Source organism: Monosiga brevicollis, genomic scaffold (genome assembly GCF_000002865.3).
Source record: "Monosiga brevicollis MX1 MONBRscaffold_3 genomic scaffold, whole genome shotgun sequence".
In the NCBI taxonomy this organism is placed as follows: domain Eukaryota; class Choanoflagellata; order Craspedida; family Salpingoecidae; genus Monosiga; species Monosiga brevicollis.
The window spans coordinates 1,361,450-1,382,576 of record NW_001865040.1 but is presented as its reverse complement, the minus strand read 5'-3'; the positions used below and the strand labels follow the sequence as shown (position 1 = coordinate 1,382,576).

General features: G+C 55.2%; 3 protein-coding genes across 3 annotated transcripts; 2 read left to right on the top strand and 1 right to left on the bottom strand.

Moving 5' to 3' along the window:
* MONBRDRAFT_14366 (uncharacterized protein) lies at positions 1 to 1,294 on the top strand (the record flags this gene model as incomplete). Its single annotated transcript, XM_001743361.1, has 6 exons — positions 1 to 134; positions 254 to 413; positions 510 to 630; positions 729 to 835; positions 979 to 1,084; positions 1,179 to 1,294. 6 exons carry the CDS (start codon positions 1 to 3, stop codon positions 1,292 to 1,294), a joined length of 744 nt encoding a protein of 247 aa, XP_001743413.1.
* An 801-nt stretch (positions 1,295 to 2,095) lies between these two features.
* MONBRDRAFT_22972 (uncharacterized protein) lies at positions 2,096 to 11,882 on the top strand (the record flags this gene model as incomplete). The annotated part of the gene is made up of 12 exons (XM_001743360.1): positions 2,096 to 2,174; positions 2,347 to 2,926; positions 3,025 to 3,108; positions 3,213 to 3,363; positions 3,541 to 3,633; positions 3,732 to 3,830; positions 3,987 to 4,145; positions 4,274 to 4,432; positions 4,611 to 10,694; positions 10,800 to 11,424; positions 11,560 to 11,624; positions 11,712 to 11,882. The coding sequence occupies 12 exons, from the start codon at positions 2,096 to 2,098 to the stop codon at positions 11,880 to 11,882; spliced, it is 8,349 nt and encodes a 2,782-aa protein (XP_001743412.1).
* A 383-nt stretch (positions 11,883 to 12,265) lies between these two features.
* On the bottom strand, positions 12,266 to 18,598 carry MONBRDRAFT_14583 (uncharacterized protein; the record flags this gene model as incomplete). Its single annotated transcript, XM_001743039.1, has 12 exons — positions 12,266 to 12,491; positions 12,584 to 12,683; positions 12,844 to 13,154; positions 13,449 to 13,725; positions 13,834 to 13,945; positions 14,071 to 14,340; positions 14,435 to 15,676; positions 15,795 to 15,865; positions 15,961 to 16,192; positions 16,868 to 17,034; positions 17,544 to 17,664; positions 18,467 to 18,598. Coding segments are annotated over 12 exons (3,261 nt in total), but the record flags the coding sequence as incomplete, so codon positions are not given.
* Between the last annotated feature and the right edge of the window lie 2,529 nt (positions 18,599 to 21,127).

The following is a 21,127-nucleotide window of genomic DNA, read 5'->3' as shown; positions in this document are numbered from 1 at the left end:
ATGAATGACGCTCTGATCCGGCCATCTGTACAGGCGGCATCTTTCACGCATGCCTTCATCGGCGGTCTTTCCATGATGGTGGTCTCGGAACTTGGTGATAAGACGTTTTTTATTGCAGCCATCTTAGCCATGCGGTGAGTTTGCTCAGTTCTCACTTTGGCCAGCTCCTCATGCCACTTTGGACTGTGTTCCACCGAATACCTGTTGCATCTACTGCCTTCTAAATCACACTTGCTGGCATCTGCTTCGCTAGTCATTCGCGTTTCACCATTTTCTGTGGCGCCATCGGGGCACTTGGTTTGATGACATTTTTGTCTGCCTACGTGGGTGCTTTGGCTACCGTCATTCCGCGCATCTACACCCACTACATTGCCACTGGCCTGTTCGTCATTTTCGGCCTTCGCCTGCTGCGCGTAAGTGGGGGCCAAGCCAAAGACGCCTCTGTACATGACAGCTTTATCCAGCCAGTTGTCCTTGGTTGTTCAAGGCTCATTGCCTACACTTCATAGGATGGCTACAACATGGCAGACGACGAAGGTGCCGAGGAGCTTGAGGAGGTACAACAAGAGCTCAAGGCTAAGGAAGAGCAGCTGGATGGAAAATGTTGGTCGCACAGCCTTCATATCCACTGTCCTTTCGTCATCTTGGTTGCAAATCACAGCAGCGTCACTCTTTCTTGCTTCGTATCCATCGGCCTGGCTCACCTCCTTCTTTGTTTCCTTGTTTAGCGGCCGGATTGCTATCCCCTGTCTTGGTGCAATCCTTCATCATGACGTTTTTGGCCGAGTGGGGAGATCGCTCTCAGATTGCCACGATCATCCTGGGCGCACGAGAGGTCGGTCTCTTTTGCTGGCTGGCATCCCAAGGGTCTCCAGGCATGCATGCCACAGCATCAGCGGGTCATGGTGACCAATCTTGCGGACTTGTCGGTGCACGGTTGTGTTCACGCTTGCTCTGGCCACTGTTTCATCCTGTCAGGATCCTCTTGGTGTGACCTTGGGCGGTATCTTGGGCCACTCTATCTGCACATTTATTGCAGTCATGGGCGGTCGTTTCATGGCCCAGCGTATTTCTGTGCGCAAAGGTTCGGCTCGCACGGTTGCTCCTGCTTGTTTGAGCTTTCAGCTGGTCAACACCCTTAACCCCACGCATCCTTAACCTTTTTGTTTTAAAAATAGTTACGATTGCGGGAGGCGTTGTCTTCCTTATCTTTGCGCTCTCGGGTCTCTTCTTTGAGGATCCTTCTAGTGAGGGTATGGATGCTGCCGTGGCAGAGATTGAGCTTAACAACTGAGGAAATCAACAATCTAGCAAGGCCTTCCCCGTACTCAAGGTCGAAATACGAGTCGTCCGACGGGCTGCGAGGCTCTTTCGGCCTTGACACATGAGATCGCGCTTCCCTGTTGAAGCGTGCGTGTCGATTCCTGATTATGTTTTCGTCCTTTTAGTTCTTCTTCTTTTTTTTGTGTTGTTTGAGGGGGGTGTCACGGGTGGGGGGTTGGCTCGTCAAGTCCAAGAGGTTTGGCTACGGCAAGGTAGATAGGGCTGCTGGCGGCCGCCGGCATGCAACGGATCGGGTCTCTTGTTCTCACGCATCAGTCCAACGCTAATCGAGCTTACACAATTCACGAAAGGTAAACTACATCCTTCCACACACACACACACACACACACACACACACACACACACACACACACACACACACACACACACACACACACACACACACACACACACACACACACATCAAAAGGTCGCAAAAAACGGACACACAGAAAGCATTTGCACCTCGTGTTGTCACATCGAGCCGTTTCCTCTTGATTGGTATGTTATCCGCCTCACTACCATCAAGTGCTTTCAGCTGCGCAGCCATCACGCACTGTTTGTGGGCAACTGGCTGGCAAAGCCACACACACACGCACACACACACACACACACACACATGTGTGTGTGAACTCGGTGCTCATGACAGAGATCTGCACTGCCTTTCTCGTCAGTGGCGATTTGATGGGAATGCGGAGCTGACGGGTCCTGGTGACGGAACCCACGGGTCAAAGCAAGAGCACCACTGCCAGCCTCCACCAAAGCGAGCATCATGTCTGCTTGTGGCAGCCCGCGCATGTTGCGGGGATTCGAGCCGGCTTCCCCGTCAGAGTCTTTCCGCGCCCGCACTGGTACGTATTCGGGCCACAACAACGGCAGCAGACGATCCATCCCTCTTTTTTCTTTCTCTGTCTGCCTGTCTGTCTGTCTCTCCGGTTCTCCTTCGCACAGTTTGTTAGCTGATGTCCGTGTGCTGTTCCTGAAACTCTTTTGCACCCCCTTTTGGATCGGGCCACGTCACAGCATCAAGCATGGGCTTGACCTCCGGTCGTCTCTTGCCGCCCCTCTTGCCAGCATCAGCAGCAAGCTTGCCCATCTTGGCTCAGCTGGGTGATGAGGCTCCATCGTTACATTCGCTGGTTGACGTGTTTTGGCGGGAATTCGAACATATGGCCAACGCACGTCTGGCGCACCTTGAGCTCGCTATCAACGAGGGTGCTACTTTTGCCACGGCGCTGGGTATCGAGGAAAACGCCGAATTCCGTCAGCACCTAGAGTTTCTGCATGCGCTGTGTGATGAAAGCGCCCTGATCAACCCCATCTGCGAGCGCCTTTTGCACTGGATGGACGAGCTCTCGCTCCCGCCTCGCGCCGTTGTCAGTGGGAGCCCTCGCTTGCCATCTCACCATCACCACCATCACCAGGCTACCGCACTGTCCAGTTTTGATGGCAAGACCGAGCTCGTAGCCATTGGCAAGAACGTGCTCGCACTACATGCCCTGCGTCGAATTCTACGCTCCTCCGGCAACGAGACACGGCTCACAAGTCATGTCATGGAGCGCATACTCACTGCTGCCATCGCTCGATTTGACCGTCAAGAACAGTACGTTGTCTGTCCTAGAAGGAAATATTCCGCTTGCTTTTTGCCTGTACCACGTGTGCCTAAGCGCCCGTTTTGGCCTGGCACCTGAAACCGAATAGAATTTATGGTGGAGAACACACGGGCCTAGATGGCACCGTGGCAGACTTGGCAGCGGAGATTGTGGGTCTGCTGTCCGAGGTTGCGTAAGTTTCTGGTCTTTCTATCCTCCAACAGGCAGACCGTGATCAGCCTTCACCTCCACCGCGTGATGCTGCCTTTCTGATCATACCCGCTGGCAAATATTCAGGTTTACTACCGTATCAGAGCGACTGGTGCAGTACATTTCCGAATTGGAGGATAGCAGCGTGGCTCAAATGACCGTCATAAGCTGTCTCAAGTACCTTCGTATCAAGCTCTACCCAGCCGCTGCGCTCAACAACTGCTTTCATTTTCTCCAGGTTAGTATCCAATCCAGCCCCGGGCCGTTGGTCTCATTGGAAGCGAGCTTCCACAAGTAGGCAAGCTCAGAGAAGAGACGCATTTTGTTTTTTTGATCGATATCACTGCGCTGCCTCACTTTCTGTCATCGGTCATCGGTCATGGGGTCATGCCATGTGTTATCTTGATCCGACTAGCAATGCTGTGAGCTCTTTTTGAGCTGCAAAAAGTCCGAATGCAAGCACGCGTGGGCTCTGCTTTTTGTAGAGCTCTTGGTGCCTGTTGCGGCGGTACGCGAAACAAATGCAGGCCCGACTCATATGTGGCGCGCGGATCTTTGCCTCACCGTCGCTCGCGCCGCCACTGGTGGTGCCCTTGGTTCGAGTAGCACATTGCAAAGGAGGTCAATTTGTTGATGGTCCGCAAGTTTGTCGTCAAGATGTACGATGCAACCGCAGAAAGCTTCAAAAAGAGCAAGCACGTCGCGGTATGTCAAAGTTCAGCGTGCATAGCGTTACGGCTGCACACATGCGCCTTCCATGGAGTTTGCATGCGCTCCTGCGTGGCATCGCGCTGACCTCCCCACTTAATTATCGCTGCACGCTGCACTGGGTTTCGTAATCTCACGCACCATTCATTGTAGCTCAAGCAGGCATACCTTCAATTGTTGACGGCACTGCTGTGCATTTCGCAAGCTGACTTCTTTCAACAGCACTGGGAGTCAGTTTTGAATGCAGCCATCTCCAATCTCAAAGCGGCCAAGCAGTTGCAAGATGCAGCATTGGATGCCATCTATCGCCTGGTAAAACCTTATGCTCGGGGTGGGCATGTGGAAGTGCTGTCATCCGCAGTCACAATCTCATTGGGCAGTCTTGGTGTTTGGTCACGACTCACCCATTTCATTTGTGCATGATGTATCCTCCTTATCAGGTCTGGGTCTATATGGTGCGCATCAAGGGGGAAGGCCAGAAGACCGAGGCCAAGATCAAGTTTGTGTTGGACAGTCTTTTTCCGCCTGGCAGTAAAACCATCATCTGCCGTGACGCCTCGCCGCTCATTTATGTGCGCATTCTGCAGTTTATTGCCCACGTACGTACTGCATCGTCCTGGTGCTCCGTGCCTCTTGCTTCCCTTTGTCCGCTGCTTTGGCAGGTCATGCAAAGATCCCCAATGAGCCCGGGCCAGAGTTTGACATGGCTGTCATATCATGCCCATGCCTAACACGACGTTGCTTCTGGTCGCCCACACGATCCGGTTTTGGCTTTAGGAGCGCTCCGACATTGTTTTTCGCTTCATTCTCCACGAGATTGGTGCAGATAGACCCAACTCCCTCAACCTGAACCCCGAAAGAATGATCATTGCTATTCGTGCTGCCGTCGCCATTGCTAATCAAGCTCAATCCAAAGAAGAACAGCCATCCATGCCCCTCATGTTCGAGCGAGCGTCGGCTATGGGGGGCACCGGGACGTCCAACGCTACCGAACTGCGCTCTCAGCGATTGCTTACAACATCATTCTTGACTCCCGAGGCTGCAGCCCAGAGCGGCCTGGCCAGTTATTTGGACCCACTGCGCAAGCAATTGGCGGCCATCCTCACACAACTAGATGCGTTGATCGTTCAACCGTACTTGTTGACCCGCAGTGGGGACGAAGTGTCCACAGTGCACGCCCAATTGCTCACTCAGCACCGACGCCTCCTCGAACTTTATCGGAATGCCCTTCTTGCTGTGCCACGCTTCTTTGACCTGGCTCACCCGACGACAGACGTGATTGACTTTGTGTTACACGGCACCATCCATGTGGACGCCGAGGTCCGCCGCCTTGCCTCCACAGTCCTTCAGTGTATGCTGCGCAATCACCCAGGCCAGCGAGCCAGCTTGATGCAACGCCTCGTGGGCTTTTTCGTGCACACGGTGCCTTTTGGTGAAACATCGAGTTTTGAAGTGGCCGTCAAGATCTTGATTTATACGATCCGTCAATGGACACGCACCCTGGACGAGGAGGCCATTCCGCCAGACGGTGCCAACAAGGCTGCTGCGGTTGCCGCGGGAGTCGTGGGCTCAGAGATCATTGCTCCCCATAGTGATCTCATTGACCCCTCGTTCTCCTCCATGTCAGTCACAGGTCCCATCTCCTCCATGCAAGGCTACGAGCCAGCGCACGAGGATGGAACGGCGGCGCGGCCCACCGGAGCCAGCAGCCCGCGCGTGCTTCCACTACGCCTGTCACGTCGCCGTCTGCAGAAAATGCAGGAGAAAAGGACGCCCGGCTTGGCGGTTCCTGGCGTTAGTGGTCTGGGCAACCTTGAAGAACATGCGGGCACCCACAAGAGCACGCCCACAGAGTTCCGCGATGCCATGATCGCGATTGAAGCCTTTCTACTCGTGAGTCTCTTCAATGCGCGCGTGGCCATTCGCAAGCTGGCCCTGCTGGCGGGCCGCGAGCTTCATGCTCTAACGGCCGCGCTGAAGCGCCACCATGGATATCGTCTTGATCACCACTGTCAGCTGCACTCTTGTTTACGGCCCCGAATCTTACGGGCCCACCGCTCCTCCACTGAGGCCCACCACCAACAAGGCCCACCGACGGATGTCACTGCATCATTAGACGTGGCACCACCCCTGTCACCCTTTTCCCACATCCTCGACACATCAATTTCTTCGCTGTCCCGCGCTACCCGAAGTGAGGGTGCATTGAGTGAGCTCATGACTTCGGGCACCCCGGGCAGTGACTCCCCCGATGATCTTTGGACACAGGCATTGTGCCAGGTCCTCGTAGAGCCAGCCACCCGCAGTCATTTAACCATGTTACCAAGGGCTTGGATGTTCGCTGCTCATATGGTGCACTCGCGCAGCATCATCTCGGACGAGGACGGTGCTTGGAATTACGAAAAGGTCAAGCTCAGCCCACAGGTGACAACCACCGCCAGCCGCAGCTTTGCTGGCCTCCTTTCTTTCCTGTTTGCCGTGGCAGACCTCGTGACACCGGATCCTCATGCGCAAGCAGACCCATACTTGGACCGATACGCGCCCAGCCAGGCGGGCACGGGACTCAATCACCAACGGCCCGACGTGCCACGGACCGCCGCGGACATGTTTCAGTACGTAGCACCTTTCATGAAAAGTGATCAAGCAGGCATTCCGCGTGCCATTGTCTTTGGCTGCAGCGTGCTGGCCTCGTCCCTGGTTCCACGTTGGCTCCATGCTGTATCTCCCTATCTACGCGAGGTGACCGACGTCCGGTCTGAATCTTCCCGCAAAAAACGGCGGCGGGATGCATTGCGTTTCACCGTGTGCAACGCTCAGCTTGCCCTGTCTGCTGCCATGGGTCGTTGCTTGGATCGTCAAGGTCTTGAGGGCGATGAAATTCTTGCCACGTATCTACACGCCTACTTTGACGGGTTGCGCATCTTCTTTGAGATGTCCGAACACTCGGACGACGCAGCCATCCAGCGGCTGCGGGCCCTGTTCTTCAAAACAATTTCATGCCTGAGCGACGCCATTACGGTTGAGTCCGTGCATACCGTCGCTTTTCCTGCCACACTGCGCCATGCCCTGTACGCGCTGTGCGTCAAGCATGCATCTACCGCCGCCTACGCCCTACCTCCGACGCCTGGGACGACTGACGCCTTACGCGCCAGCTTGGCCATCTCAGCTTGCGAGGCCGTGGCACACTTGTGCCGCGGGCCGGCCTTTGAACCGGAGGCAAGCTTGATCACGCCTGGGTATCTGCGTCACTTTTGGCTTGATGCATTGAAGTCGGGCGTCGAGCCGGTTTGCAACGCCGCTCAAACTGGACTCTTCTGGCTCTGCTACTGCAACTCCGAGCCCGCCGTAGGTGTTCTCACATGGGTCACCGACCTTGCATACACGCTTAAGCACTCCCGTGGTCGAGATGCCTGCTTCGCTGCCATGTGTCAAGCGGCAGCCGAGAAGTCGAGCAGCTTTCTGCCACACGTGCAACACTTTGTTCTTCTCTCGCTCTTCGCTTTGGCAGAGGATGCTACCACGCGGGCTGCTGCCTTTCGAGCACTGGCCCACCTGGCCCAAAGCGTTCTTCCAACCGAGCCTTACGGCTTTGCTCGGCTTGTCTTCGAGCCCGCTCGTGAGGACATTGACGTTTCCGCTGAGCTCGTCCTGGTCGTGAATGAGCAAATGACTTTGCTGCGCCCCGATTGGCCGTTGGCCGTAATCGCCGAGTTGGTGCACCGCCTTGCTATGGCTGTGCCCGCTGAGCGCAGTCATTTGGCTCGTTTACTCACCATATGGTGTCGGGCCCTTCCAAGACATGCGGCTTCGGGCCCAGTTGATCGGCGACGTTGGGAGGCAGCTCTGGTCGAAAGCCTCTTGCACCTGTCTGTGCGCACCTCAGATCTGAGTGTTGCCATTGCGGGCATCTTTGCAGACTGGGGCACCGATCGGGGTCAGTGGAGTCGTTTCGTAATGACGCATGCGCTCTCTCTCGTTGGCCAGTTTCGCAACGAGCGCTTGATCGGGGTCGTGCGAGGCGTGCTTCACGCGATGGCCGCCCACAATGCCTCTGATGTCCTTGACTGCCTGGTTGAGGCTGCGACCAACGAGAATCCCACAACTCCCTCTATGCAGTCTCCCAGCAGTCGGGCTTCTATGGATATGAGCAGTGCCACGGTTGAGGCCGGGTTGAATGAGGGCGAGCCAGCGGACGCTTTCTTTGGGGACACCTATCTCGACATTCCCCTGACCAATCTCAGGTTGCAAGACCTGATGTCATTCAGCGGCGAGGAGGACGAGTGTTACTGTCCCGCTCTCCTTTTTTTGGCTGACCTGGCCCTGCAGCATCCTCGTCAATCTGTGTGGATGCGCGCGCTGCCGCGCCTCGTGCATGCTGCAGTGTTGCGCCTGGATCACCCGGACGCTGTTTTGCGCTCACACGTTCATGACGTGCTCCGCACTCTTGCCGTGCTTCTCCACTGCGAAAAGCAAGGTGGGGAGGGTTCCACGGCGGGCAATGTGACAGGGCCAGGGTCGGATGGGGACGTGCTTGGGTTTGCTTCTCGAGACACGGACGCACATAGCGGCGATGATGGCGTGAACAGTGGCACTTTCGGTCGGAGCTTGACGGCACCGGGGACGCCCCTCACGCCCCGATCCTTGCATCGAAGCCTCACCTCCCTGGGCGGCACTGGCTTGGTGGCCTCACCACCGGGCACCGATTGCAAACTTACAGAAGTCGTGCAGACCTTGCAGCTAGCAGACCTATTTGGTGAAGATGTCTTGGGCAGTGCTGCCCTTGCCATCGACACCGGGCCCGCATTCTCTGCCTTCTGCGATCGTCTTTGCGAGTTGTTTGAGCCGGCAGCACACACACGAGAGGCACCAAGTCTTGCTGATACAACGATGGGGCGGCCTGACAGTAGCTCGGTCCGTGCCAGCTCTTTTCGTGAGCTGTGGGGCGTCATGGCGCTGCGACAAGCCGTGGGAAGCTCCATCACTCAGCTTGCGCTTCGATCCTTCCGGGTGGTGCAGTTGCTCTTGCCGCCGTTTAGCCTCAAGCAACTGAGCGATATGTTGGTTCGCCTGGCCGATGTGGCAGGCAATACGCTTCGGGATGCGCAGATGTACGTGAGCGAGGTTACGCGAACAATTGGTTCATTTATTGCCGATACTCGCACCCAGCCCTCGCAGTATGGCCGGCAGATCCAACGCACGGCCGTCAGCCACGTGTTTTGGGCGGCTGTAGCTCTGCTGGAGAGCAACGTGCCCACAGAGTTTGAAGCCGGTGCATCACTGCTTCTTGAGTTGCTCAAGGCTGCCACCGGGGAGGGATGGGACAATTCGGGCCACGCTGCAGATGGAATCTTTGATGAAGAAACTGCTCACCTCATTTGCGAGCTAAAGGACAAGGTAGAGCAAGACGTCGAGCTGCCGGATGTCGTCCTTCTCTGCCTGCGTGGTCCTTTCGCTGGGTGCCCACCTCCTGTTCTTCTCGAGTTGCTAACCTTGTTGGCCGAGAATGCGCATTCTGACATCCTGGGCAGCAACGACGGCCAGCTCTTCCTCGTACTGACCTTGACCTCGAGTTTGGCGCCTCACTTGGATGACATTGCCAATGCCCCGGCCTTGGAGCGGCGCTGTGCGGCAGCGCTAAGCCGTCTCTGTCAGCCACGTAGTTCTCGCCTGGGTCGAGTGTTCCAGTTGTTTGCGGACGGCACGTACCCCAAAGACGGCAAGTCGTGGCTAGGTGACTTCGCCAAGTTTTTTGCTGGCGCATTTTTTCCAGACCTGGAGCTGCCCACCTTCATGTTCCTGGTGCGACTGCTCGACCGGCACCCGGCCGGCCGGAGCCTGGGTTGTTTGGACGTAATTTCTGCGTTGATGCAGGCTGTGCGCGCCGAAGGTGCTCGCCTGCGACCCTTTGCAGCTGATGTTGCAGCTGTCGTGGTGCGACTGCAGCGGGACCATCAGTGGAGTGAGGCGACCATGCTCATGACGGCCGGTCGGCACCTCTTCAACGACAGCGAATTACCAACGGAAGAGGAGAGTGCCGATTCTAGCAATGACCATAAGCAGGCAATGCAGGCGCTCTCCACCGTTGTGCTGCCCTTTTTAGGGTCTCGCAATCACGCACACGTGGGGTCGTCCCGCACACAAGCGCGCCTTGGTCAGCTCTTGGCGGCCATTGGGCACCAGCAACACAGCCAGTCAGCACTGCTGTTTCGTGCTACACAAGAGGCCGAGGACGCAGATTGGGAGGTGCCGGATGAGCCAGAGACCGACCCTGCAGCCCCGGAAAGCGACGTGGAAATCGAAGCCGATCAAGACTTGCATGAATTCTTCAACGACTTTGCCTTTTTGGAGCATGCTCTCACCGGGTCATCGCGCGACCCCTTGGACACCTCTCGCGGCGACTCGCCTAGCGAGACAGGAGGTACTGCCTTATCGCCATCTCCGCCGTCGTCAGGTCCAGGGGCTGCACCAGATACTCCACCCAGTTTTGCCAATCTGCCCACTGCCGCGGAGGCGGGAGCTTCTACGGGCCCTGGTGGATCGCCCTCAATCGAAGAGCGCCGGCGGCGGCTCTTGCGCACCGCTCGCGCCAGTAGTAGCCGCCACAGTCGCTCAGCACCCTCGCTCAGCATGCGCCCACGCACCCTTCCAGAGGTGCCCGGCGGCCACCCGCCGAGCCCGCTTGGCCCAGGAGCGGGTCGACAATCATCGTCTATGGATGAGGAGCTCTGCAGCCGCCATCTGAGCTCACTGCCGTCTCAGCCACTAGACGAGCTGGATTGGATGCGCTTGGCGCACTCGATGCTTTTGCATATGGATCGCTGCGCCCTCGTCAACGCCGCCTATTATTTTTCCCATGCTGCTGAGGTTTGTGTCGTCGCCTTTGGTGTGCGTCTTCTTTGGTGTGCGCCATCTTTTCTGCTATCATTTTGAGTACAGAACCGACCGTGTGAACTGATTGTGCTTTTGTAGGTTTTGCTTCAGCGTCACGTGGCTTTGTTCCGTGACGTGCTCAAGATGGGGCTGGATTTGGACACCGAAACTCAAACGGCTGGCACCAGTGTGATGGAACGCTTGACCGAGCTTCCGCCCTTGCCTATGATCATCATGCGTGATGGCGTGCTTGACGACGACACCGTGCGCGAGTCGCTCGTCCAAGTGTGCTATCGTCTCCAGGATGATTTGGAGACTTACGTTTCTCGGCGAGAGGAAGTGTCTGTGGAGCTAGGGCGCTTGCGTGCCTCACTGCGCCGCCGCGAATCGGCCCATCGCCTGCCAGCTGCCTCTGCTGCTACATCTTCTGTGTTGAAGCACGGCCTGTGTCAGGACGCCTGCAAACTGACGCACCGAATGACGGGCCTCCTGGGCAATTTTTCGCGTGTGTGGGCGCTCTTTGGCGCCTACTGTGTGCGCCATCCAGAGCGCAACAAAAGTGTAGTGATTCAGGAGCTATGGAATCGCATTGTGCGCGAGCTGGATGACGACTGTGTCCCCATTATGGTGGATTCTCAACCTTTGAGTGCCGACACAGAATTGGTAGCGCTGCAAAACAACCTGGAGGGCGGCAACATCAAGCAAGCCCAGCGCTTGCTTCGAGGTGAGGACTCATTGCGGCCCTTGGACGTGCGTGCGAGAAAACATTCAATGTTCTGTCCCTCATTTCTATCGCTTTTCGCTTTCCTTTGCTCTGTGCTTTGCTACGTCCATCTATTCCTCGAACATGATATGACAGGTTTCCGGGCGGCGGGTGCAGATGCAGCTTTGGGTCATCAGCAGCTGAGCGATCTCGAGACGCTGGTCAGTTGTGTCTTCTTCCGCGCCATGAACATTTCTCCAGCGCGTGGACAGTCACCATCTCGTCCCATGCCCATCTGTGCTTGTTAGGTGTTGATTGCGATGCCCAAGCTACTGTCTGGTGGTGCCGACATTGGTGTGATTGGTGTGCCCCAGATCCAGTATAACACGACCCTCGAGACACTCGAGCGAGAGTTACTTCAGTACGCGCGTTTACTTGAGGGCGGCAACGAAAAGCCAACTCTGACACCCTTTGAGTAGATTCCGTGAGTAGATACCGTGATTGTGATCACAAGAATCATAATAAAATTATTACTACCTACTGTACTACTTTGCACATGATGAGATAGTTAAGTTTACAATCCAACTTTATACCGATGCCAATCAAGATGCCATGCCATATGCGATGTCTCGAGTCACGATGTGAAGAAGATCATGTAAATTTTTGGTCATGAAATTGCACACACTGTGAGTAAGAGGACAGATGTGGCTGAAACTCATCCAACATCCTGAATTGTAGCTGGGGCGCGCGCTTCGCAGCATCAAAAGTCGCATGGGCAATCAAAATGCATGCTTGGTTCATGCACACTCTGAAGTCATGTCCTTGTTGTCACGAGCCCTGAGTCCGGCCTAGCCTTTCAGCCTTACTGATTGTAAAACTTCTTGTTGATCAGGAAGAGCAGCAAGTTGATGTTCACCGTGCACATGTCGTCGAAAAGCTTCATCGTCGACATGCCTTCATATTGGCGCTGCAGCAGGTCAGACAGCTCAATGCGCTCTGGCTCAAACGGGTTCTGGCCCAAAAATGATGCCCGCACAATGAAGATACCGGCCTCGTCGCTGGAAACCTCAATCTTGACAAATTTGAGCCTGCACACGGCGAAGGAGAACAGGCGGTGCGCTGTGAGCTTGGCGGGCATTTGGGGCAAACACAAAGAAGTCGGCTGAGAGTAGCAACGTACTGCGTCTCACTAATGTCTTTGACGTTGAGAAGCACGCCGCGCTCCTTGAGCTTCGCAGCGGTGTACTTGACCGTGCCCAGGAACTGGCCAGAGCTCTCGTCTTGGCCTCCTGTCGCGATGGATTGCTTGCGTGCATTCTTTCGACCGAAGAAGTTTCGCCTGAGAACAATTCACACATTCAAAAATCAGCACGACCAAGACGCAATCCAGACATTTGAACAGGTCATGTTGTGTGGGCAACTAGCAAATCTGAACAAGACGGGGCGAGGGGCGCCTAACTGACTTTGTCTGGGTACCTTGCCCCATGTGAGCAACGGCATTCTTGACATATTGGTCCCACTGTTCGACCTGCTCCTCGTAGAACTTGTGTTTGGCTTGCAGGTTGTCCAAGGTACGATTCAAACGCTTCAGCTCAGCCTTGCGGCGTTTGCGATGAATGCGTTGATGACGAATATCCTGAGCTACGGCGTTGAGTAGTCCTTGATACCCATCTTCTTGCGAGCAGAGACCCTCCGTCTCCAAGGCCGCAGCGTTGGACAAAATTTTGGCTTTCGTCTCAGCAAGGGTCATGCTAAAAGCCACAGATCATGAGGGCGAGACACACGAAAAACGGGGGTTGGGTTGGGTTGAAAGCATTTGGCTGCAGAACGCGGCTTCACGTACAAATCACCACGAATGGCTTGCTGATTCTGTTGATGGCCATCGCGCTTGCTCTTTTCCAATCGCTGCAGACGAGCACAAAGCAATCAGATCGATCCGATGATGTAAGGAGGTGGCGCACGGATCCCAAAACAGGTCAAGTATTCGACACAGACACAGGATTCGACACAGACACAGACAGACACAGACAGACACAGACAGACACAGACAGACACAGACACAGGCACAGGCACACACCTCTTGCATTTGTTTCTTCTGATCGTCTACAAAATCCTTGTGGGCCTTTTCCATGCCATCGGTGGCGGGCGTAGTGAGGATTTGCATCAAGTTCTTGCCGGGCTGGAAGCGGATGACATCCACGACCATGCGCTTGGTTCGGATGTACAGCGCGCGAACGTTGGCGTCATCGTCCAAAGGCACCTCAAACTTGTTGTTCAGAGTCAGCAGCATGGGAACGTTGCTGGCTGCACGATCTGGCGTGTCTAACAAATCGGTCCCAAAAAGCAGGCAGGCCGGAGACACCGCAGTGAGCTTTGCAGGCCGCACCGATGGGCTGGCTAGCAAGGCATGGCCATGCCAGCGAATCGTACCCTCCTGGCCCAAGACCTCTTCCTCCTCGCCGGGCGAGCCCAGTTCGGCCAAGATGGCGTGCAAGTGGTCCTCTTGTCCTGAGCAGACACGATCAATGTTCTGGTCTAGCATCTGAGACGGTAAAGAAGACGCATCACAGTAAGTGAAGCCATACCCACAACGCAACGCCCTTGCGTGAAAACAAGCAAACAAAATACACAAACGCAACAGGTAGATGACAATGGGTGCCTGTTTACCTCATGAGTGTAAAAAATGTCCGCAGGGGAGAGAGAAATTTGGGGCTTGGTCAGCAGCGTGGCATCACTGTACTCGTCCATGTTAAAGTGCTGCTCGGGCGTCTCAACGCGAGTCACGTCGATAAAAAAGTTGTTAAAGATGACCCAGCTCTCTTGCACAAACTGCTGGATGCCCGCGTGTAGGCCCTCGCCAGTTTGGCCGGCCGCAGCTGCTTGTAGGATGCGACTCAGGAGTGCTAGACTGTGACGCTGCATGTCCTCGACGACGATCTATGCACAATAGAGACAGCATGAGAATAGCACGAGAATGCATGAAAAATATAGACCAGAGAAGACGTAAAGCTGATTATCGTGCCCCACCTACCGGCATGTTGTTGTCAGAGGTCAGATAGCGTTCGGGGGACACCATCACGGGGTTGAAGTAACGGTAGTAGATGACCGTGCCCAATGCCTTGGCCACCTCATCTGGTGAGGCATCAGGAAACTTGGCTTCCAAATCCTCCTTCAAAGCACGGCACACATAGCGCAACCCATATGGCATATCCCCCAGGTGGTCGACAAAGGCGTCTCGAATCTTGGAGCCCAACGCGACAACATTGCGAACTGCACGGTCGAGATCGTTTTTAACCTCGTCATGCTTGAGAGCATCCTCCGTCGTCACATCGTAAGGCAGGTCAGCGGGGCGGCCCGTCTCAGTCTCGATGCGCGTAAGCCAGCGACGGTAAATAACCAAAGGATCTGTTTCCAAATCCAAGGCCTCTTGCTTGCCGCTTCCCAAAACGTCGCCCATGAAGCAGTTGAGAATCTTGCGCACATACTCCTCACCCGCCTGATCACGATAATGCTTGACCACGAGCTTGATGAAGAGTGGATTGCCGGTGATGATGTCCTTGATCTGTGTCACCTTTTCCTCAACCTCCAACTTGAGAGCCTTGCGGTAGAGCTGCACCAGAAGGAACTGTTCTCGCGCGTTTGAAGCGTAATTGTACACAAGCTCAATCAGAGTTTCGAGAAAGTTGGACGCTCGCAATTGCGACCACTTGGCGCGAGGCTTGTCAATAAAGACCAAACGAGCCAGGTACTCGGGTTGCGTTTGCAAGAGGTAAAACAAATTTTGGTAGTGTTCAAGCTTGCGACGCGAGTCCTTGGTCAGCGCCTTCAGGCCCCCAGAGTTGTGTGCCACAACCGCATCCAAGTCTTTAGCAGAGCCACGGCGCCGGGCGCGCTTGAGTTGGCGGTTCTGTTTTTCAACGTCTTGGAGGGAAATTCGGTTCTTGACCAAGAGACCGATTTTGATGTCCATCTGATTGAGATTGTGGTCGAGTTCAGTGTTCACCTGGATGGCGCGCACAACGCGCTGCTTGAGTTGCTGCAGATTGAGCTCTTCTTGAAAGTCTGTCTCGCTTTGATCCAGTAGATGCAAGAAGCGGCGCACGGTAGTCACTGGAGGATCGTCCACTTGCGTCAAATTCTCGTACTGCTTACGCTCGCGGCGACCGCGGAATGCGGCTTGAATTTTGACCACTGCTGCTACTTGGGAGTTGAGGTACTTGAGACGATCAAGGTAGGCATCACGCTGTCGCTTGCCACGCAATGCGGCTTGCAGCTAAGCGCGGAAGCAAACGAGGTCACAGGGCCGGGGCGGCACAAAGGTGATGGCACATGAGCACAGCCCACTGGCAAGCCCAACCGAGGGGTCAGCAAGCGGGGTGCGCGAAGCTAACCTTGACGACGGACGCCTCTTGATCGTTTAGATAGGCCAAGCGATCCTCAAACGCTCGACGCGCCAGCATGCCTAGTCTCAATAGACAACATCAGCGACAAGCGCGCGGCAGCTCTGGAAGAACGGCGGCAGCTGCTGCTCTCGACAGGGGACGAAGATTGACTCACCGCGAACGGCCGACTGCAGCTGCACAATGGCGGGTTCTGCCGCAACAAACTGCTGCCAACGCGCCTCCTCGGCATTAGCCGTGGCAATTTGGTCCTGCACCTCCTCGAGAGTCAAGTGATGCTTGCTTAAATCGTCCGGGGGCGTCCAGCTTGTTTCACGTGTGTCCTTGTTGTAGTAGTACGTCTTGCCATCCTCTGTCTGAGATGACTTCCAAGCGCAAGGACCGGCCTCCTTGCACTGCGCGACAGCCATTTGAACGCCGTGAAACCACACGCTGGGATCTGTGGGATTCTGAACAGACCCAACCCTCATGACAATGCAATCCTACCTTATCCTGCGAAGCGGCCAACAAATGCTTTTGATAGCGGGGGGCGACAGCCTCGTCCACATTGGCGACCCGTGAGTAAGGATCCTGGCCCGAACAAAATGAGACACGAGTGAGGAATCGGGATTGTCAAGGCAGCACTGGCACGTATTTATGACCACGCAAGCCCGACACCATGCCAGGTAGATTCGTGAATACCTGAAGACAGGCCAGGGTTGCTTCCGGGGTCGCCTTTTTGGAGGTGACGGCCTCGTTTAGTCGGCACAGTGCAGCGCCATCTGGATGCGCGACAGGCATCACAAGTGAATGAATGGCCCAGACGTCCCCAACGCTGAGAAGATTCAGCTATGCGCGACACAATAGAGAAGAAGAACAAGGAGAAGGAAAGCAGACAGCCTCACGTTTGGCCAATTCTTCGGCTTCAAAGTTGGCGTGGTTGATCTGCTCTTGTAGCTCTGCGGGGCTCAGCTGAAGAGATGCATAACAGAAAACCACATCAGATAATTGCGTCGACAGCTGGGCAAGACACGGGCACGTTTGAGGACCATTGACAACTGAGCGCGCGCGGCGCCTCAACCTACCGCTTCGCCCTTTTTGTTGCGGGCTTCCTGCAGCGTCGAATGGTATTCCTCGACGCCGGCTGCATCCACGTCCTGAAGCGCCAACAGGTCACTTTGAAGCAAAGGGAGCAACTCCGCTGGCCCGCCCGTTGTCAGAGCCGTGTCGATGCTTTCCAGCAACTTGGCAACTACAGAAGGCGTTGTAGACACGCACATGTTTGCAATAAGAACTACCAAACTGGGATGCGATAGAAGAGCTGAAACAAGGCATACGTTGGAATTCACGAGAGCACTCAGTGTTGGCTTGATCGATCAGGCGCTGCAGGGTATTTGCATTCAGCACCTGCCAATAGATAGGGCAATGATACATATGAACACGCATGGGTGGTGTGTAGGGAAGACGAAGAGCGGAAAAAAAAAAAAAAAAAGACCAGGCTGTACCTCGCCCGATGCGAGGGCCGCCTGAACGGCGCGAAGATACGCCGCAATGTTCTCTTCCTTGACGTTCTGCAGGTCCAAGAGCTGGGCGGCAGATTGCAACACCTGCAAGAGACCAGCAGCATCTTCGTTTTGCGCGCACTGCGTGATGGCGCCCAGAGCATGCGATACTAGGCAATTAAACCCCCCGTGAGCCAAACCATTGAGAGCATCCGTATTTTGCCAGGACCCCATGCTGCATGTGACAAAATCAACCAACCCTTGCGCTCTGTTTCGACTTCAGCGTTGGCATCATCGACAGCATCCTGGACTTGTGCGAGGGTGAGATTTTGATTTGATTCGAGTTGGCCGGCTTCTTGAGCCAGTTTTGAGTGGTACACCTTGGCAGCCTCGGCATCCAAGCCTAGAGATGGTCGCATGATTTCAGGGCGGGTGAGAGCACACAAATAACTTGTATCACCTGCAAGTTGGAACCCGGCGTTGCTATCTAACCTTCAACATTCAAAGCAGGCGACTTGAGCGCAGCCAATGTGGCGGCTGCGTCGTTACCACGCGCAGCCTTTGTCACTTCGGCCAAAGCCGCGGCAACTACAAGCCGAGACAGCAACACACGATGTGGCAGTCATTTTTCGGCAGTGCGAGCCGCCGCATGAGCTGGCGAGGCAGACACACTGAAGCGGTTTGAAAACAGGGAGCTGTGCTGTGTGTGGGTGTGGGTGTCAACTTACGAGCTTGCTGCTTGCGCTCGGCAGCAGCTGCCGTGTTGACGACGGTGATGATCTTCTGAATTTCTTGTTGTGTCAGATTCGTGTCGTACACGTCAACCTATGATAACCAGTGCCAAGTCCGATGATGCATGGGTTTTGCAGAGCAAACCGGGCAAAAGTGCAAGGCCCTGAAGTGCGGTGTACCTCCTGGTTGGCTTGATCGTCATCTGTGGTGCTCTCGCCAAAGGATGCCCCGGCATCAAGTCCACCAAGTCCGCTAGCAATGCCATCTTGGCTGCCGCGAGCCAAGTGAGCGTTATCAGGCGCATTCGCTATCTTCTCCATCTACAATGGGTAGCGAGGGCGCATTGATGCGCAAATGTGATATTGTGAATCTCAAGAGGGAGTGTATCAGCAAATCAATGCCGAGGCATGTCAACAGAAAGTGACAGATTATTAGCGCTTGATTACCAACCTTGGCAGCAATCAAGGTATCGCGATAGTGTTCGCCGGCGCCGGGATTCACTTTGTTGAGCTGCGCGGAAGGATTTTTCAGCAGCTTGACCAAGTTTTCAGCCGTGTCTTCCTCGTCCAAGGCCTGATTAATCTTCAAGATGGCCGCATGCACTGACGAGGAGGCCAAAGCATCACCGCGGGGTCAGACACCACGGAACCAGGGTCAAGGCCACAATATGATTGGCCGGTGCTGGGAGAACGAAAGCTTTGGAGACGGATGAGAAACTCACAAGTCGCCTCGTCGTTGCCAAGTTCTTTGGCTAGGATACCTCCAATCTTTCCAAAGGTAGGCATCTGCACGCCGGCCTTTTGCAGCTCCATTTGCATGGCTGACAGCTCCTCCTCTGCAAGATTATCCCAAGACGCCAGCACATTACAAGCAAAGAAACAAAAGGTGAGCGCGTGCGTGGCGTCTTGTTGTTTGCTTGTCAGCCTTGGCGGGCGCCAATTGCACCTGTGAACTGGGCGACGCCATGAAGGTCCTCCATTTCCGGGGCAATGCCCAAGTGGTAGAGATAGCGACTGAGCGCATGAATACAGTAGATGACGCGAGGCATGTTCTTGCGTTCGTAGAGATCTGTAGTTTCGGGATAAAAAATCTACGGCAACAAAAGGCGACCCGGCCAGTCGACAATACAAGGTCAGCAAGGAGGTAAGCAAGGAGGGGGTTGCCAATGTATGGTAGGCCCGCATGAAAGCCCGCCCAAGTCGAAATGACGTGCCTCGGGTAGCTTGACGTGGCGCATGGCCTTGAGCCACTGGCTAATGTTGTCGGTGTGGCGGAAAACCAAGCCTTTGTTCTACCCGGATTAAGCGTGTGGAGGGGGTGAGTGCTCGATGACACGGTGGGGACAAGGTTGCGAACGCAGAAGTGGCAGGAGAAGGGCAGGATTCTGAAAGTCAAACCTTGTAGACCTCTTGTTCCGGGTCGTAGATTTTCTTCTTCGAAATGACCTCGGGGGCAAAGAACAGGCCAAGCTTGGCCACGTACACGCCATTCTGAAGTGCCACTTCGAGCTCCGACGCCGGAGGCAGCTCGCTCTCAAGACACGCACCCAGCCATCTATGGAGATGAATCATGAGATGCAGGTGGAAATGTGTTGCTCATGACTATTTCTTTTCATCTTCTTATAAAGGCAGCCATAAACGCAATCCACGAAGAACAAAACCCGGGTCGATGGCAAAGACAAACGTACTGGCGGGCTTCTTCGAGATGGCAGAGATACTCGTAAGCAATATTGCGCTGGCGAGCTTCATCCAATTCGTCGCCTGTGCGACCGGCATTGCCAGTCATCTGCCCACGAGGTCCGGCTACACGGCGAGACAGTCGATTAGTGGTGGCGGCGTCGATGGGCGCCGTCCCGGGAACATGAGCAAGCAGTGCGGGGGCCATGAGGGGCGTACCATCTTCCATAAACTTGTGTCGGTCAGCCATGATGAGCGTGCTTGAACGTGAATCGTCGTGTGCGTTGTTCTTTTTGATGTAGTCGCCTGTGCCGTTCGATTTGTACGGGTCGGGTTCTTGCGGCAAGTCGTCCTGACGATTATCAGAGTGCGACTTGGCAGGCGTTCCTGCTGGGATGGATGAGGAAGACATGTCGTGATGAACGGCAAGCACTGGTGACGTGCGCATCATGGTGGAGCTACTGATGGTATGCTTGAAAGAGAAGGTGGTCTTGGTGGCAGTGGTGGTGGTGGCGAGGTGGCGAGGGGATCAGGGATGTATGACAGCATTGGATAGTGGTCGCAGGGCGTGGGACACGAGCATGGAAAAAATGACCGCAACCAACATCCACCCGCAACGAGGCGGCCCGGGGTGGGAGTTGATGACGTGTGGAACATGGGTGTGAACGGGAACGGCATTACCACGCCACGCACCCAACAAGATCGAGCCGAGCTCGAGCGGCTAGCACGTCAAGAGCCCACAACGGTCACAGCAACGACGACAACGTCACTGTGTGCGTGGGCTCGCTGCAAGGCGGCAGAGCTACTGCGAGAGGAAAAGTTGCGCAGTAGCTGTCTTCCAAACTTTCTCTTTCTAATAAGAGGCAAAAATACAAGGGGGCATGTATCATCCACAGCGAGGAGCAGGTGGTTTGGTGAGAACCAATGCAGATGCATCCCGCGCATGGTACGGCCCAGCTCGTCCCATCATCACGTCACAGACGCTCGCGCCCTTCCCAGCGCTCCACCTCGTTTCCGAAACACGAGCAATTGCGCTGGCGCATGTCAGATGGAAATTCGTTCGGTGATCCCCCCCCGCATACGGACAAGTCCAACATTCACCCAGCCATGTCCACCACCCTCCCGCCGTCCCTTCCCATCTCCCCCATCATCAACATCATCATCATCATCATCCGTCAGTGGCACCGCCGAACCACCCGACCAGCGCCGTCTACACTCACAAGGCCGTTTGCTTCCTGTACATTGACCACCACTTCACTAGCTAGCACAACTGGCTTCGACTGCTGTTGTTTCCATTGTCCCCATTGAACTGTTGTTGTGCTGTTGTGGCCCTCAACATCAGATTCTTTTGTTCTCTCTCTTCTCTCTCTCTCTCTCTCTCTCTCTCTCTCTCTCTCTCTCTCTCTCTCTCTCTCTCTCTCTCTCTCTTTGTTCT